The following is a 17,754-nucleotide window of genomic DNA, read 5'->3' as shown; positions in this document are numbered from 1 at the left end:
GGGGCGGGGAACTGACCCAGGTTGGTTGCCAGGTAACAGAGTCAAATGAATATTAGAGAAAGGGGAAAGCGAAACTGAAACTCCGGACACAGCATCAAAAAGAAGCGCCCAGACTTGCCTCTGCAATGCTGGGGAGGGGAAGCTTAGCGCTGCATAAACCAGAAAGCGGTTTGATCTTTTGTTCATTTTGGCTTTTTTCGTCTGGCTCACTAGGACTGTCTCTGAATCCCGGACCAGGAAATGCACTCTCCTAGCCTCCAGAAGTAAATCTTGTTTTTCGGTTGCTCCCTGGAGAGCGATATCTCCTTGCCTGAGGCGGCCAAAACTCGGCGGGCCCCCAACCCTGCATGGCTGCTGGGGCCTCCGGGTTCGCTCCTGTCCCAGCTGCGCAGGAAGGTCAGTGCACTTCTGTGCAACAGGCGCAAGGGCAGCCAGGGTCCCCGGTTTCCTGGGGCCACGCCTGACACACACTTGTTCTCTCGAGTGTGGGCAGGCCCCCCATCACGTCACCATTCCTCAGCCGTGAGGGACCCGGTGGCCCCCACTCTGCTGCTTCCTGCTGGAAAGGGGCACAGCGCTGGGGACTTGGGGAATGAAACCACTTTGCACTGTGTGGAAACGGTCCCTGGTACCTGGTTTAACATGTTCCGTCTGCGCGCCCCCAAGACGTACGCTCCCTTTGAGATCGTCTGGGGGCGGCGTGGAAAAAGCACATTTCATGATCTCATGTCCAATTAATTAATGAGATGCAGAGTACAGATCCCCCGATCTCAACAGTCCCTGCTACGCTGACCTAACCCTGTAGAGAACTCTAGAAGTGTCCAGCCAACCAGGCAGTTCCTGCAGGCATTTCTGGGGAAATCGGCTCCGGCCAAGTGGCTTGCTGTCTGATTTTATATAAATGAGTTTTCACTTCTGCAGAACTACTAGTATAAACACAGCCAATCCTGTTAGCCAGCGCACACTCCGCCCTGTTCTGCAAGAGCACAGCCCAGAACAGCGGGGTTATGCGGCAGGGCCTTGGCTAAGGAATTCACCCCTCCTGCCCTGCGCCGAGGCCGGCACCTGTTTCTTGGCCGTGGTTTCGGGAGCCGTTTCTGCCCCGCCTTGGAAAGCGCGAAGAGCATTTCTGGGGGTTATCTCGTGCGTTTTCGCTACAGGACCCTGGGTGTATATTCACGAAACACCGATGCAACCTGTCTGGGAGCGGAGGCAAGTGGGTATTTTTCTCTTTGAGAGGATTGCGGCCCTTATGAACACGTATTATGCTCTGCTGCGGGACTGGGGGCGCGTGCTCCAGGTGCTGGCAGGCGTGGCGGCGGGCACGAGCTGGCTTCCCGGGCGTCGGGTGGCCGTCTCCTCCCTGACCGTCCCCGGCGGGAAGCAGAGGGAAGGAAGCAAGCTGGCCCTTGCTGCTGCGTCCGGGAGCACTCATCCCATTCACGGTGCCTCCGCCCCCCCATGACTGCCCACCCTCCAAACACCCCACCCTAACTACTATCAAACTGCAGGTGACGGTTCCGAGGTAAGAATTCGGGGGGAGGGACCCAAACAGCCAGTTGTAAACAGAGGCTAATCTTCTTTTCCTTTCACTGGGGCCCCGGGTTAGCACCGGCGTGGGTACCAGCCTTCAGTCCAGCACTTCTGTGCAGCTCGGCCAGACCACATCACAGCGCCGTTCGTTAATTTAATGGCGCAAGACTTTCATACTCTTGGGTTAAGTAAGAAGTCCAGACGGCTCGTCATTTTACTTTCTTCATGAACGGGGGAGAGGACAAAAGCCAAACTGATCTGTTTCTGGGGGAAGATACAAATGTGTAAGTCTTCCTAATTTGATGAAAGCAAGGAAATGAACTTGACGACGACAGGCAGGAACAAACAATCAACGTGATTGTTCTCATGGAAAGATTTCTTAGAGGTTCAGGGTGATTTTCACAGGAGACAGGGTTGCAGGGAGTGTTTTCCGCAGGACTTTCACAAAACACAGCAACTCGCTGCCTAGAAACGGAGAGGGTGAGGCAGGCGTCACGAACCAGACGGCAGTTTTTAATACGCAGGATCCATCTTCAGTAGAAAATGGTTCAGTGCGGTGTAAGTTCAGAATCCAAGGGAGCTGGACTCCTGATTTTGGTGCAGGTCGTGATCTCGGAATCGTGGGGTTGAATTGGGCTCATAATTGACTTCAGGTTAAAAAGAAAAAGTCGGCCAAGGGCACCCGGGTGGCTCAGTCAGTTAAGCGTCTCACTTCAGCTCAGGTCATGATCTCATGGTTTGTGAGTTCAAGCCCCACATCGGACTCTGTGCTGTCAGCTCAGAGCCTGCTTCGGATCCTCCATCGCCACCCCTCTCTCTCTCAAAGGCAAATAAACATTTAAATATACATATGTGTAGGTGTTTTTGCGGCATTATCTACAATAACCAACTTATGGAAGCAGCCCACATGTCTGTTGGTGGACAAATGGATAAAGGAGATGCGGCGTGTATACAGTGGAATGCGACTCGGTCGTAAAACAGAATGAAATCATGCCGTTGGCAGCAACATGAATGGGTCCAGAGAATATAACGCCAAGGGAAATAAGTCAGAGAAAGACAAACACCATCTGATCTCACTCATGTGGAATTTAAGAAACAAAACAAACATGGAAAAAAAAAGAGAGAGACCAAGAACCAGACCCTCAACTATAGAGAACACGATGGTCACCAGAGGGGAAGGGGTGGGGGGATGGGAACAACAGGGGTGGGGTTAAGAGTACACTTCTCTTGATGAGCACCGAGTAATGTATACAATTGTTGAATCACCATTTTGTATCCCTGAAACTAATATTACACTGTATGTTAACTGTACGGCAATTAAAATAAAATTGAAAAAAAAAAGAAAGGAAAGAGAAAAGAGAGAAGAGAAGAGAAGAGACGAGACGAGACGGGTGTCCTCGGGCTTTCCCGTTCTCTCGTTTTCTGTACCTCAGCTCTGCAATTTACTCCCAGGACTCTGAAGGCATAAAGACCTCACTGGGTCTAAATCCCTGGTTTTCAACACAAATTAAAATACATTCCATGCTGCTGTAAACACTGGGGTGCATGTACCCATTCGAATCTATTTTTTCATCCTTTGGGTAAATAACCAGGAGTGCAAGTGCTGGGTCATAGAGTAGTTCTAATTTCAGTTTTTTGAGGACCCTGCACACGGTTTCCAGAGCGGCCGCACCAGGTTGCCCTCCCACCAGCAGCGCACGAGGGCCCCCCTTCCTCCGCCTCCTCGCCAACACCTGTTGTTTTTTGTGTTGTGATTTTAGCCCCTCTGACGGGTGTGAGGTGGTGTCTCATTGTGGTTCGATGTATTTCCCTGATGATGAATGAGGTTGAGTATCTTTTCATGTGTCTGCATGTCGTCTTTGGAAAAACTGCCTATTCATGGCTTCTGCCCATTTCTTCACTGGACTGTTTGTTTTGGGTGTTGAGTTTGATAAGTTCTTTATAGATTTTGGACACTAACCCCTTATCAGATATGTCATTTGCAAATACCTGTTCCCATTCTGTAGGCTGCCTTTTAGTTTTGTTGATTGTTTCCTTTGCTGTGCAGAAGAATTTTATTTTGATGAGGTCTCAATAGTTCATGTTTGCTTGTGTTTGCCTTGCCTTTGGAGGTGTGTTTAGGAAGAAATTGCTCTGGCCAAGGTCAAAGAAGTTCCTGCCTGTGTTCTCCTCTAGGATTTTGATGGTTTCCTGTGTCACATTTAGGCCTTTCATCCCCTTTGAATTTGTTTTTGTGTATGGTGTAAGAGATTCCTCAGATTCATTCTTCTACATGTTGCTGACCAGTTTTCCCAACACCATTTGTTAAAGGGACTTTTTTCCATTGGATATTTTTTCCTGCTTTGTCAAAAATTAGTTGACCTACAGTTTTGGGTCCATTTCTGAGTTTCCTATTTGATCCCATTGATCTATGTGTCTGCTCTTGTGCTAATACCACACCGCCTTGATCACGACAGCTCTAGAGTATGGCTTGAAGTCCGGAATCTTGATTCCTCCAGTTTCATTTTTCTTTTTCAGGACTGCTTTGGCAATTCAGGGTCTTTTGTGGTTCCATACACATTTTCGGATTGTTTGTTCTAGCTCTACAAAAGAACACTGGTGGTATTTTGATGGGGATTGCATTAAATGTGTAGATTGCTTTGGGTAGTATTGACATTTTAACAATGTTTGTTCTTCTGACCCATGAGCATGGAATGGTTTCCATTTCTTTGTGTCCTCTTCAATTTCTTTCATAAGCTTTCTATAGTTTTCAGTGTACAGATCTTTTACTTCTTTAGTTAGGTTTATTCCTAGGTATCTTATTGTTTTGGGTACAGTTGCAAATGGGATCAATTCCTTGATTTCTTTTTCTGCTGCCTCCTTATTGGTGTAGGGAAATGCAACAGATTTCAGCACATTGATTTTATATTCTGTGACTTTGCTGAATTCAGATATTAGTTCTAGCAAATTTTTGGTGGACTCCTTCAGGTTTTCTACATAGAGTATCATATCATTGGCAAATAATGAAAGTTTGACCTCTTCCTTGTTGATTTGTATGCCCTGTATTTCTTTTTGTTGTCTGATTGCTGAGGCTAAGACGTCCGATACTAAGTGAAAAATAGTAATGGTGAGACTGGACACCCCCGTCTTGTCCTTGACCGCACGAGAGATGCTTTCAGTTCTGCCACATTGAGGTTGAAATTAGCTGTGGATCTTTCATATATAGCCTTTATGATGTTGAGGTATTTTCCATCTGTCCCTACTTTTTTGGGCGGCAGATGGCCTAGATGAGTGATGGGTATGAAGGAGGGCACTTGCGAGGGGTGCCTGGGCGGCTCAGTCAGTGAAGCCTCCGACTCTTGGCTCTCTAGCTCAGGTCATGACCTCATGGTTCATGGCAGTGAGCCCTGCGTTGGGCTCCATGCTGGCAGCACAGGAGGCTGCGTGGGATTCTCTCTCTCTCCTTCTCTCTGCCCCTTCCTCACTGGCATGTGCAGGCGCACGCTCTCTCTCTCTCTCTCTCTCTCTCTCTCTCTGTTTCTCTCACTCAAAATAAAGAAATATTTTTAAAAATAGGGCCACTTGTGATGAGCGCTGGATGTTGTATGAAGCGATGAGTCACTGAATTCTACTCCTGAAACCAACATTGCACTGTATATTAACCAAAAATTTAAATAAATTTAAAAAAAAAGAAAAAGAACTAAAAAAACACACATTCCATGACCATGCTCAAAAAAAAAAAAAAAACCCCAAAACAAAGAAAACAGTCCATCTTCGTTTGTAGTCCCTGAGCTGGGGTCAAAAAAAAAAGAAAAAAAGGAAGCAGTCTAGAGATTCTGTGGGGGGAAGAATCGGAGCGTTAGTTGAATGCGTATTATCAGTTTCCACTGCAGAGAACTGTGGGGACCGCCGAGGAAATAAATGAGTGTTGGGATGGGTTATCGGGAAAATTAGAAAACTCGGAGAGCCCTCGAACCTTCTCTGAAGTAACTTGGACTGTCCTTTCCAGGAGCAGACGCCATGCGGCTGTGAGTCGTGCCTGATTTCATCAAGGGAACAGTCACCAAGAGGGAAGCATAGAGCTTTAGTCTCCGGGCGGTGGGGTGACCACGGGAAAGTCTGAGAAAACGATGGGTAGTGCCCCCCCCCCGGCGCGCCCGCTTCCCACTGAGGACACCTGCTTGGTACACGCTGGAGACAGCAGCGCCCCAAAACGTCCCGCGGATTCCGGGGGCCACAGCCATCCCGGCAGACCAAGCTGCCTCCTGACGTCGTGTGCAAAGATGCTGGTATCCAGGCTCCAGCCGCGTCCCTGGTCGCCCCTCTGACATCAGACTCTCCCACAGCAGACGGCGGGTGAAGCCGAGACACCTCTGTGCCCTGGCACGTGTCTAATCTCAGTTCTGATAGTCGGGCTGTTGCTTGGGGAACGAGCTCGTGGGACTTTATCATCGGGTGAAATTCCAAAGTCAAGCAGGCATCCGAGAAAGACAGTCATGCTCCTGGCATCCGTTCGGGATGTGCCCGCCGCTCCTGCAGCGGCTGCCCCTCCCCAGCTTAGACCCGCAGTTACCGCTTCCCAGAGGAAGGCTCCGTGCACGGAAAGGAAACAGCGCCTCCCGCGCGGACCCCCTCTGCACCCGGAGCCAGGAATGACCGCGGCGCACGCCCAGACACAGCCACGGGTAAGCACACAGCACGTGTAAGCGTGAAGGCCGGTCCCAAAGAGAAAGTTTGCGTATCGAAGCGACTCGCGATGTGTTGGGCCTGATGTCCACACAAGTCCGAGGCCTCTTCTGGGAAGTGGGTTTTGAGGAAGTGGATTCACCGAGGAAAAGGGATCATTATTTTACATCAGGCTGAAATTGTCTACACGAGCGGGCTCAACAGAGATTCTGGGAGTGGCCTGGTGTTTTGCACATCTGGGTGTGGTTCTAAGTTCGCCAGATTAGGCAACACACAGCCTGTTACAGTTCTGGGTGATTTAAAGGACGTTTCGATGCCATCGGACGCTTGATATATTGCCCAAGAGTGAACCCTAACGCTCGGACGCAGGAAAACACTGGACTCGCTCTGTCGTGTGCGTCCCACCCACTCACACGCTGTCCCGTGAGACCCTCCGGAAGGCCCCCCATTGCTGAGAGTGAGACACGCACCCGGACAGGCGGGTCCAGTCCTTTTAAGTGAGTTTTATTGGCTCTAATGAGAAAAATGACAGTGCTGCTCAGGAAGGCGTGTGGGGGCTGACCAGGAAGCAGGCACTGCGTCTCCTCTGCTCTGCGAGTCCTCATTTTAATAGTAGCCTGTATAGAAAGCAAAATTCTGCACCCGATCACTTCCACTTTAATTTGGCGTAAGGTCTCATAAACGACGAAGAATTTCAGACAGCATATTTCACACTATGGAACACAACCACTATTGAAAAAGGCATCTGTCGTGGGGCGCCTGGGGGGCGCAGTCGGTTGACCTCGGCCCAGGTCATGATCTCAGCGCTTGTGAGTTCGAGCCCCGTGTCGGGCTCTGTGCTGACAGCTCGGAGCCTGGAGCTGCTGCAGATCCTCTGTCTCCCCCCTCTCTCTGCCCCTCCCCTGCTCTCACGCGTGCGCTCTCTCAAAAATAAACAAACAATAAAAAAAGATATGACATCTTAAAACTGTCCACCCAGAGCTGATTATCAGTGGGACAACTCTGTAGATATATGGCATCTCAACTTTATCGGAAACAAGAACAGTTTGATAACGTTTTTTAAATTTAACTTATACCAATTTAGTTGAACGCACATGTATACCTCTATATAGTCTTTATTTTTTAAGTTTACTTATTTATTTTGAGAGAGAGAGAGACATAGAGAGCGTGAGAGCGTGCACAAGTGGGAGAGGGACAGAGAGAGAAAGAGAGAGGATCCCAAACAGGCTCTACACTGACCATGCAGAGCCCACTGTGGGGCCGAACTCCTGAACCCCAAGATCATGACCTGAGCCAAAACCAAGGGTCAGACGATGACTGAGCCCCCCAGGCACCCCATCTGTATATATTCTTAAATTCGGTGTAATGCAATTTATATGCCCTATAAGACAAGTGTAAGGAATTTAGAAAGGTGCATTTAACTTAAACTTAAAAAAAATAAATCTGAATTCTTGCATAAACTAAAATACCATTTTGCATTTTATCTCATACTGTGGAAAATCCCAGAACACAATGCACAGCCACCTTTACCCAGAATTACAAAACAATTTGATCTGTCAGTGGATTTGCATTGATTTGAAATATAGGATGATTAAAATATAATTCATTTTTCTATTACTCACTAATACTAAGTACTTCTATGTCTTGATTAGAAGTCCTGGTAGAGGGTGTCTGTGTGGCTCTGATGTTAAGTGACTTACTTCAACTCAGGTCATGATCTCTTGGTTCATGGGTTCGAGCCCAGCGTCGGGCTCTGTGCTGACAGCTCCAAGTCTGGAGCCTGCTTCGGATTCTGTGTCTCCCTCTCTCTCTCCCGCACTCACACTCTGTCTCTCTCTCTCCAAAATAAATAAACATTAAAAAAAATATTATATGATCCAATAATTCCACTAGAAGCCATTTGCCAAAGAAAACAAAAACACCAATTCAAGGGGATGCATGCACCCCACATGCACTGCAGCATTATTTACAATGACCAAGATATGGAAGCAACCTAGGAGTGCAACGGCAGACTAGTGGATAAGGACGATGTGAGAGTATTTATACATGTGGAGTATCACGCAGCCATAAAAAGGGATGCGCTCTCGCCATTTGGGATTGGATGGACCCGGAGAACATGATGCTAAATGAAGAAGTCAGACTTACAAAATCAAATCCCACATGCTCTCACTCAGGTAGGATAGAAAAAAACGAAACGAAAAAACAAACAAAAAGCAGGTACAGACCCATAACTAGAACAAACTGAGGGCTGGCGGAGGAAAGCGGGGCGGCCGTGGGCAACATGACGAAGAGGAGAGGGAGCTCCAGGCTTGCAGCCCTGGGATGAGTGAGTCACTGGATGAAGGAGAGCGCGCAGTGAATAGTCCGTGGTGCTGTCATAGCGTCGCCTGGCGGCAGGTGGCGGCGACCTCGTGGGGAGCGCACCGCACACGGACTCGTCTGGTCAATGGCCGAGAGCACATGCGACGATGCTCAACACCATTAGTCACCGGGGAGACGCACATCATACCACACACCCACTAGGGTGGCTATTGAGAGAGAGAGAGGGAGGATGGGAGGAGGGATGGAGGGGAGGAAAAGAAAATAACAAATGTTGGCGAGGAACTGGAGAAACTGGAACCCTCGTTCAGAGCTGGTGGGACTGCGGTCGGCACGGCCACCGTGGAAAGCACCTTGGTCGTTCTACAAAACAAACATGGAGTTACCACTCGGAACAGAGATTTAGTAATGTGGGTCCATGTGACCTCACTTTTTATTCTATAATTTTACTGGAACTTAATGGGCGTGTGTCTTGGTTTCACCCTGCAAGCCTGTTTCTAAGACCCTGTGGCCATAAAGATTCATTCCCAGGGGCGCCTGGCCGGCTCAGTCAGTAGAGCAGGCGACTCTTGACCTTGGGGTTGTGAGTTCAAGCCTATGTTGGGACTAGAGCTTACATTAAAAAAAAAAAAAAAGATTCATTTCCAGAAAGCGATGGGATTTGCCGTTTTCTCTCTCAGGGAGGGGGGAGAAAAGCTTCAGAAAGGATCTGACAAGGTGAGGGTGAGGGGTGGTCCCCAAAGAGAAGGGGGTGCCTCTGTCTTTGACCTCCAGGACCCTGTCTTGTCATCACTTAAAATCCTTCAGGGGCTGTTTCCTAAAGGTCAAGCCTGATTTCCGGGCATGAAACGAGTCCTTCATGAGACCACCCTTCCCGCACCCCTCCTCCAGCCCGCTGCCCCCTCCCCTGCCTGCACGGCTGCCTTGTTTCTGGTGCGTCATCCGTGCCACACTCTCACCAGACCCCAGCGCCGATGTTACCCGCCCCCAACTGCGTGTTTCCTGTTCCTGCTTCAGCAGCACCCTGAGCGTCACTCACACGCTCTTCCCAGTTCAACAGTTGCAACAAGGAACAGCTACGTTCCTATTGGAAAGGAAATGGTTTCGGCTCGAGTGTACGGTGACTTCTGCCTTAAAATATGCACAGATAACTGGGGCACCTGGGGGGCTCAGGTCATGACCTCACAGTTCATGAGTTCGAGCCCCGCGTCAGGCTCTGTGCTGATGGCTCGGAGCCTGGAGCTGCTTCGGATTCTGTGTCTCCCTCTCTCCCTGCCCCTCCCCTGCTCACGCTCTGTCTTTCTCTCAAAAATAAATATTTTAAAAAGTTACCCACACATGGTCATGTTAAGAAGTATCACATCTGTTTATTTTTCCAAAATTTTCATCAGATTCAGAAGCTGGATTTTCTGGATTCCTTTGTCATCCCTTGTTAAAACAGTGAGACTTTGAACGTATGTTTCTAGTTAATTACTTTAATTCAGGGCTTTGCAACTGGGGAGCTGCAAACAGGTCACAGACACAGAGCCCCCCAGTTTTCTTCCGTTTCTCATCCAGTAGGCGAATCGGGAAGGGGCAGATTGGAGAACCCCTGTGAGGCGCTGGTGGAGCCCACCCAGCTGGAAAGACGGCCCCGTGCTTTTGCCAACTTTGATTTAGACTCATTTGTTCCAGATTCCTTTCTTTCCCTTTCTCGGCGAATTCTATTTGTTGCCATTAAATGCAATTTAGTTTCAAAATCATATTTGATTCATAAAATCCGGTGCGGAGTAGATATGTATGGACAGCCTAGCCTACTCGTGAAGCAGTGGATATAAGCGGACTTGTGGTCTGCCTCGGGGGGACCCCGAGGATGAGGGAGGGCGCAGGACGAGGCCCCAAGGTGATGCGTGTAGAATGCAGTGTGTCCAGCGCAGGCTCCGACGATGGGAAGGGGCTCCTTAGCGGGGTGGGGACAGGAGGGGGTGGGGACCGCAGCGGGCGGGCCGAGTGCTCAGATGGCAACGCTGTTCTCCACCAGGCTGGGCAGCAGGTACTCGTACGGCAGGTCCAGCTTCGCGTTCCGGGCCTCGATGTCCTTCTCCAGGGCGGCCAGCTCCTCCCTGAACTTCTTCAGCACCTCCTTGGGTCCAGGGCCCGTAAAATACTCCTCCTGGTGCTGGCCCACAGCCACCTGGTGAAGACAAAGGCAGCTGAGAGCCTGTGGCCCTCGGCTCCGACGCCACACCTGCCACACCTGCCCCTCCCCCCGCCCACCCGGCCCGATCACCTTCCGCCCCCGCCCCCCGCCATCCTCAGGGCCCCCCCCACACCTGGCCCAATGCTGCACCTGCCCCTCCCCCCCACACTCAGGCCCGCCTCCCCGCCCCGCACCATGATGGGCTGGCGTCTGCCCAGCTGCCAGGTGATGGCCATCTGCAGAGAAGCCTGGTGGAAGTTGGGCAGCGTGGCCATAACCGTCTCCAGCGTCACGTCCTTGGTGGTCGGTGGGGGCAGTCGCATGGTGCAGGGCGTGTTAGGGACCCAAGTGTACCAGTCCAGCTAGGGCAGGGCACATACCCAGAGTCTGTGTCTGCTAACAGACCCCCGAGGCCCCCCCCCGCGCAGGCGCCGAGCCGCAGGCACACCTGGCCCAGGTGGTTGGACGAGTGCTGGCCCGTGCAGGTGAAGATGCACATGCTGACGAAGTGACACATCTGGTCCTGGGACTGCAGGGAGTCGGGGAACCCTGCAGGGGGGACAGACACCGGGCAGAGGGGAGGTGGGGAGGGGACCAGGCGAGCTCAGAGCCCCTGTGGGAGCAGGCAGGGGACTGGGTGGGGGTCCCACCCCGAGGGGTGCCGGCCTGCCTGCCACTGGCCCACAGGAGCCAATTCTGCTACACCGTCAGGTACCCAGTGAGCTGGCCGACATCACATTTACACCAGACAGACGGCCCGAGCCGCAGATCTGGCACCAGGAAGGGTTCTCCGGGCATAGGATGGGGGGCTGCCTCCAGCTGATAGGACGGGGGCCTGGGGAGGCCTTTGGACAGTTGGACATTTCATAGGCTTGGAGATGTTTGGGGAGGTTTCCACCCAAGTACAGAGGCTCCTGGAGAGGCTCCAAGGGGAACTGTCTTGTGTCGCAGGTCCCGGGCAGCGGCTAGTCTTACCTCGGTCCTGGGCCCCGAGCAGCCCGATTTGAGTGATCTCGCGGCACCAGGCCTGCAGCTCTGTGTCGTTTCGCACGGCCTCGTCCGTCTGGTAGTGGAGACGCGCTATGCCCTGCACATAGCTGCCCGCCGAGGGCCCAGGGGCTCGGGGCTCAGGTTCCCCAGGATCCCCCACCCCGGCCCTCCCTCCGCCCCCCTCCCACCCCGCGGAGACATCCCCCTCCACCCCTGCCCATCCCCCCAGCCCTTCTCCCTCCTCACCGGGTGATGGTGTCCCAGAGCCGCAGGGCATCTTGGGCATAGAATGAAGACTGGACCCCCAGGAGCCCCCGCTCAGCCAGGTCGTCAGGGGGACACAGGGAGCTGTAGGTCAGGAGGGCAACCGCCCGCTGCAGCAGCTGCACGTGGCCCCCGCCACCAGTGCTGACCACCTGCGAAGCAAGGGCCGGGCGGGGTCAGGGGAACTGGGCCCGAGGGAGGGTGGACCCCAGGAGGCCCCCACTCTCCTCGTACCTGGTCGAAAACGCCCATGTCAGAGACGAGCCCGTTCCTGGCCCGGACGTTAATCTCCAGGGTGTAGCGCAGGTGCGGGATGATGAGCTGGAGGGACAGGGGAGGGGAGGGCAGAGTCAGGAGGGAGCCCTGAACAGGAGAGGGGCCCAGGCTCTAGGAGAGGCACAGCCGTGAGCCGGGGTGGGGGTTCACGTACTGCTCCCCGCAAACACTGGAAGAAGTCCTCTCCCTGTCTGCCGTCTGAGACCGTTCAAGGTCTGACCCGTGCTTTCTGTTCATGATGGCCCCTCTCAGTCGACTTTTTAGATGTCATATTTGTGTAGTATTTATGTGGATGCATATTTATGTCTGTTTATACATGATATATGTTTTTAGGTATTTTAGATGAAATTTTAATGCTACAGATACACTGTGTCCGTCTATCCCGTGTAAAGCACATACGCATAAAGACGATGTGGTCTCTGCCTTCCTAGAGCCACTTTCACTCCCCGGGGAGCAGGTGTCTCCACTGGGAATGGAACTGATCTCCTGCCCTCTCTCCTTTGTCCCTGATACTCACCTTCTCTCTGTCCTTCGGAGATGCCAAGCTTGTTCCTGCCACAGGACCTTTGCACTAGCTGGCCCCCCTGCCTCGACTGTCTCGTGGCTGGCTCCTCGTGGCGTCATTCCCCAAGGAGCCCTTCCCGAGCACCCGGTTTACCTCCCCACCACATCACCCCGCCCTGATTCTCTGCGTTGTACTTCCATGGCTGACATGTCCCAAGACAAGCTGCATTGTCTGTTTGCCCTTAACGGACATGAAAATCCCCAAAGACCAGGACCTTGCCCGTCTGGTTTAGCTCCGGCATCTAGAATGACCTCTGCCCCACGGGAGGCACCCACGGAGACAAGTGACGCTTCTCTGTTCTAATAGTGTGTAAGGACCCGCTGCCATGGTGGTCCTGAGTCCCCGTCATGGGCCTGTGCCCTAGGGTCCCTCAGGACTGGCTGGAGACACCTTTCCCGTTATCTGTGTGGTCTCCTGCTTTTGGAACCCTTGGCCGTCTGTGTGCATTGTTTCTGTAGTGTGTGGAAGCCTGTGCTTCCTACACAGAGAAAGGCTTGTCACCTGCCACCCCGCCAAGGACTCACTGTCGCCCCCTGGGGAGGAGACGCTGCCCTGTTCAGAAGCCCCTCCCCACACCCTGGGGGTCCCCAGAGAGGGTGCCGTGGGGCACAGAGGGGCGGCAGGAGAGCAGGGAGGAAGGTGTTACCTTGAAGATAGGGTGTATCGATGGAAGGCACCTCATGGTGGCCACAGTGATGACCTCGGCCATCAAGTGTCCTCGCAGGAGATGAGACTGCAGCTCGTGCATCTGGAAGTCCGCGCTACGGACCCAGCATTTGGCCAGGAGCCAGGCCATCGGGGGGTCCGTGGGCAGGAAGAGCAGGGGCGGGGGGCCTCCCGTGCGCGGCAGTTCGAGCTGGAGCAGGGCCCAGAGAGGGGGAAAGGGGGGATGATGCTGGGGGCCCACAGGCCCCCTCCTCCCCGCGCACGCCCCACCGCTCCGTCTCCCAGCTCACTTAGCTCTGCCCGCCCGACTGGTGCCCTGTGGCCCGGGTCCCTGACTTTCCTGCCCGCTCTGCCCGTCACACTGCGAGCCAGACTTCCACAGTCCCCTCCAGTCGCCTCGGTGTGGACAGGATTCACATCCTCTGCTTCCCCCACCCCACGCTCTTTTTCAGAAAGCACAGCCTCTCCCCCACCTGTAACACCGCCTCCACACAGCCAGCTGGGGCCTCAGTCCTCAGCGGTCACTGGCCACACATAACACTCCGAATGTCCCCCCCCCACCCACCCTCCGTGCTCCGTTACCTCGAAACTGGCCTTCTGATTTTCCTCTTTGTTTGTCCTATTTCTGCAGGGACTTGCCTGACTCTTCCTTCTCCTCTCTCCCTGAACCCACGCCACTCTGACTTTCCTCTGCACCCCACCGCTGCCCCCTCCACCTTGGACATTTCAGTACCCGTCACCCCAGTCCTGGGATCTAGCACCTCCCTCCTCCGCCCCGGCCCTCCCAGCAGCCAGCCCCACGGCCCGTGTCTGTGCTCCTCCGCTGGGCCCCACGGCCGCGCTCTCTCACACGGCTTCCCAGCACTGCGGCCGACTGCCCGCAGGGCATCTCCTGACTGTCACAGCAATCCTTTGTCAGCCCCCCTGCCCAGCCCACATGCCTGTGGTGGCCAGGTCCTGCCCGCCCCCCTCCCTGAAGCTTAAAGTCCTGAGCCTCTCCCAAGGCTCACGCCGCCTCCAGAGGGCCCTCCCAGACTGCTCCGTCCTCAGGGACTTCCTCAGTCCTGGCCCGTCTTCAAATTCGCCTGGCCTGTCTCCCCCGCTAGATTACAACCCTCCGCCCTTGCCCACATCCTCCCCGGGGTCTTAGGCCTCGGCCCTGAGTGGAGACCCAGTGAATCTGGTGAGGGGCCCAGAGGGAGGGCGGCCCTGGGGAGCAGAACTCCGGGGTCCTCTCACCTGGATGACCATGGGTAAGAGCTTCCCGTCAGGCTGCAGTTTCAGCATGACCAGAGGGGCGGCCAGGTGCTGCTGGGTGCACAGGATGACATTGGCCTTAATCCCGTCCAGCAGAGAGAAGTCAGCTTCGAACAGCGTGCCTCCCTGGGGGCGTGGGGGGGACACTCAGTCTCCATCACCCACCTTCCCTGGAGGAAGGCGAGTGTGGCCCCATTTCTCCGGGATCAGTCCCGAGGCCTCCTGTAAAATCCCTCCTCGCCACGGCAGGAGGCCAGGCCCACCATGGAGCCCGGAGCGCGCAGACACGGACCCCAGCCCCATTTCAGTGCCCGCCTCCTCTGGGGCCCCTGTGCCTGTACCTGGAGCTCCGTCACCAGCTCCGCCTGCAGCCCCTCCATCCCGGGAGGGAAGATCAGGCGATCCGGGAGCCGCCTGGAGCGCCTCAGCAGCATGGGGTTGGCGCCATTGAGAAACTGGTACCCAAATAAGGCGTCCTCTTTCCAGGAGTCACGCACGCGCTCTGGGGATGGCAGTCGTTGGCGCAGTGTGGGACCCCAGCAGCCCCCCCAAACCCTCCCCACTCTACCCCGGCCTACCAGAGGGACCCAGGTGTCTGGTCTCCGGGCCCGGGGCCCCAGGATTGGGTGGGATCTGGGGGTGAGGGTCCGGGGAGAAGTGCTGGGGTGGGATACTGACCGGCCAGCTTGCTCTGGCCACACCAGAAAATCCGGTTGAAGTCTTCCAGATCATTCCAGCAGCTCAGGACATTTAAGGAGTCTTTGAGGGCCAGTTCTGACAGGCTTCGGGGAAGGACAAGGGGAGAGTGTGAGCCATTCTGGGAATCCCAACACAACCACGGGCACCGCCTGGGCGCACTTGCGCCTCTCGGCCTCTCTGCATGCCCGGTCCCAACCTGGTTCTCACCCCTTGGCCAGGGAAGCCTCGAAATCAGCTCTCTTGTCTTCCAGAAATCTCTCGTCCACTGGGAGGTCACAGATTGTGGCCCCGGCCATATTCAGGATTAACCCATCTTTCCAGTTGCCCCAGCTGTGGCGGAGAAGTGAAAGTGGGTGTCACTGCTAGGGAAGAGTCACCAGCGCCTGGTGGGGTGGGTGGGGAAGTCAGGGGGAGTCGGGGTGCGGGAGGAGGGGTGTCAGGTGCAGGAGGAGGATTGGGGGGTGGGAGGAGGGGCACGGGAGGAGGGCTGTCAGGGTGCACAGGACTGGGGGGGGTGGGAGGAGGGCTGACCGGTACAGCTTCTTGCGCTCTGCCAGCTCTTGCTCCCGGTGTTCCTTGAAGGTGCCCTGGGGGTCGTCCACCACTGTGCGGCCTCCATGCAGGGAGGAGGAATGGGTGGTGAAGCTTCTCCGGAGAGCCTCTCCCCGGCCCGCCAAGGGTGCCTCCCCAGCCGGCCCTCCCGCTGGCCCTGACCCTTCAGCCTCGCGCCCTCCCCCAGCCTCCCGCCAGCAGGTGCAACTCCAGCACCAGCTTCTTCCAGAAGCCCCCAAACCCGGATATCCAGACCCAGCCACCCCTGCTCTGCCTCCTCTCCTCGTTCCCCCCAGCAGGGCTCCTCCACCCCCAGCCCCGCGCTCACCAGTGCCCTCGGCCAGGGTCACGGTGTCCTTGCCCTCCACCCAGCGGTAGCACGGGAACCTGAACTCGTCCCCCGTGGCTCCGGGGCCCTGCACCGAGACCCAGTTGCAGAACCAGGCGTCGTCCTGTAACAAGTGCCACTTGTGCAGTTTCACGAACAGCAGCGGCCCCAGGTACTCCTGCACGTCCACCGTGAACTCCACTTCCTGCCGGGGAGACAGCGCGCTCAGCCTGCGCGCGCCCAGCAGCAGCCCTGGGGCGGGGTCCTGCCTGCGCTGCGCCCTTCCCCGGGCTTCTGGGAAAGCGCAAAAGGAGTCCCAAGAAGGGGGTGCGCGCGGAGCAGGTGGCTCCACGACCCCATGTGGGTCGGGGTGAGGCGGAGGAGGGAAGACGAGGAGATGCACCCCTTCCCTCACTCCTTGCTCCCTGGAGTCACTGTGCCACACCCCCAGGGAGCCACCCCGGCGCGGAGAGCCGCGGTACCCAGCAGCAGGGGCACCCTCGCCGGCGCTCCCAGGCTGCAGCGGACAGCCTCCGGCCTGGCTAGCCTCCGGCCTGTCGTGCTGAGGACCCCTCCAGGGGACAGCGCTCGGCCCGTCCGCGCGCAGAGGGAGAGGCGGGGAGGCGTGCTAGGCACAAGACGGGACCAAGGGAAGCCAAGCCGCGCGGCGGAGCTGGGGTGCAGGGCAGAGCTGTGGGGAGAGGGGCACGACCTCCTCGTACAGTCCCGAAGTAACCCACGGGCTTTGGGTTGGCCCCGAGGACACAGGGAATCCGCTCACAGGTCCTGCGCCGGGGCACGTTTCAAGGTGGGGCTGTTTGGGAGAAACCGCTCGGGCTGCCGAAGGGCGGGCCAGGGCGGGCGACGGAGAGGGCGAGGGCGACTGGAGCTCAAGGGGGCCCTGGTGGGCAGGGGTGGGGCGGAGCTCTGGGCCCGAGGCCAGAGAGGTCCGGGAGACAGAACTGACCGCGTGCGTTCTCGGTTAGCGGCGGAGGGGAAGCACGAGCACCTGCTGGGGGCGGAGGGGTGCGGGGCTGGGGAGAGGGGAAGCCCCGTCAGTCGGACAGACCGCCGTCTCTGGGGGCTTGGAGAGAGCCGGGCAGGCGGTGAGGACTGCGGGTCGGAGCCGGGGCGAGCGCCAGGTAGATGCGGTGCGAGCAGGGAAGCGGGTGGGGATCGCGGTGCTGGCATCTCTGGGCTCCCTCCCCGCACCCGCGTCCCGGCACCGCCGCCCGCACGCCCCACACCTAGCGACGGTGCGTTAGGCTGGAAACGGCAGCTTTTAAAAATAGGGGACGCGGGATATTCGAGGAGAGGCCGAGCGCTGGCGCCATGACGCGAGGGCGAGCAGGCGGTCAGTTTCAGGGAGGCCGCGCGGGAGCGCGCACCGTGCATCCTGTCCGGGCCCCGCCGCTCCCCCGGCCCCGCCGCGCCCGCCCGCCGCTCACCCGGCCCCGCGAC

General features: G+C 55.7%; 2 protein-coding genes across 6 annotated transcripts in view; one reads left to right on the top strand and one right to left on the bottom strand.

The window, feature by feature from the left end:
- Positions 1 to 17,754, top strand: part of LOC115282459 (basic proline-rich protein-like) — a 154,371-nt gene that overhangs the window by 103,445 nt on the left and 33,172 nt on the right. The gene's annotated exons all lie outside the window — the stretch shown is intronic.
- The window catches only part of ALOX15 (arachidonate 15-lipoxygenase), an 8,226-nt gene continuing 331 nt past the window's right edge, over positions 9,860 to 17,754 (bottom strand). Inside the window, exons 2-14 of the mRNA XM_029928460.1 lie at positions 16,294 to 16,498; positions 15,945 to 16,026; positions 15,621 to 15,743; positions 15,393 to 15,496; positions 15,056 to 15,216; positions 14,697 to 14,840; positions 13,438 to 13,647; positions 12,185 to 12,271; positions 11,933 to 12,102; positions 11,672 to 11,793; positions 11,145 to 11,245; positions 10,891 to 11,058; positions 9,860 to 10,690 (exon numbers count right to left, since the gene is read on the bottom strand). Coding sequence (XP_029784320.1) covers positions 10,511 to 10,690; positions 10,891 to 11,058; positions 11,145 to 11,245; positions 11,672 to 11,793; positions 11,933 to 12,102; positions 12,185 to 12,271; positions 13,438 to 13,647; positions 14,697 to 14,840; positions 15,056 to 15,216; positions 15,393 to 15,496; positions 15,621 to 15,743; positions 15,945 to 16,026; positions 16,294 to 16,498 — 1,857 coding nt within the window. The 3' untranslated portion in view covers positions 9,860 to 10,510. The remainder of the gene's footprint in view (positions 10,691 to 10,890; positions 11,059 to 11,144; positions 11,246 to 11,671; positions 11,794 to 11,932; positions 12,103 to 12,184; positions 12,272 to 13,437; positions 13,648 to 14,696; positions 14,841 to 15,055; positions 15,217 to 15,392; positions 15,497 to 15,620; positions 15,744 to 15,944; positions 16,027 to 16,293; positions 16,499 to 17,754) is intronic.

The sequence above is a fragment of the Suricata suricatta genome, chromosome 17, assembly GCF_006229205.1.
Source record: "Suricata suricatta isolate VVHF042 chromosome 17, meerkat_22Aug2017_6uvM2_HiC, whole genome shotgun sequence".
Classification (NCBI taxonomy): domain Eukaryota; kingdom Metazoa; phylum Chordata; class Mammalia; order Carnivora; family Herpestidae; genus Suricata; species Suricata suricatta.
The sequence above is the reverse complement of the archived record's forward strand: the minus strand, read 5'-3'. Positions and strand labels throughout refer to the sequence as shown.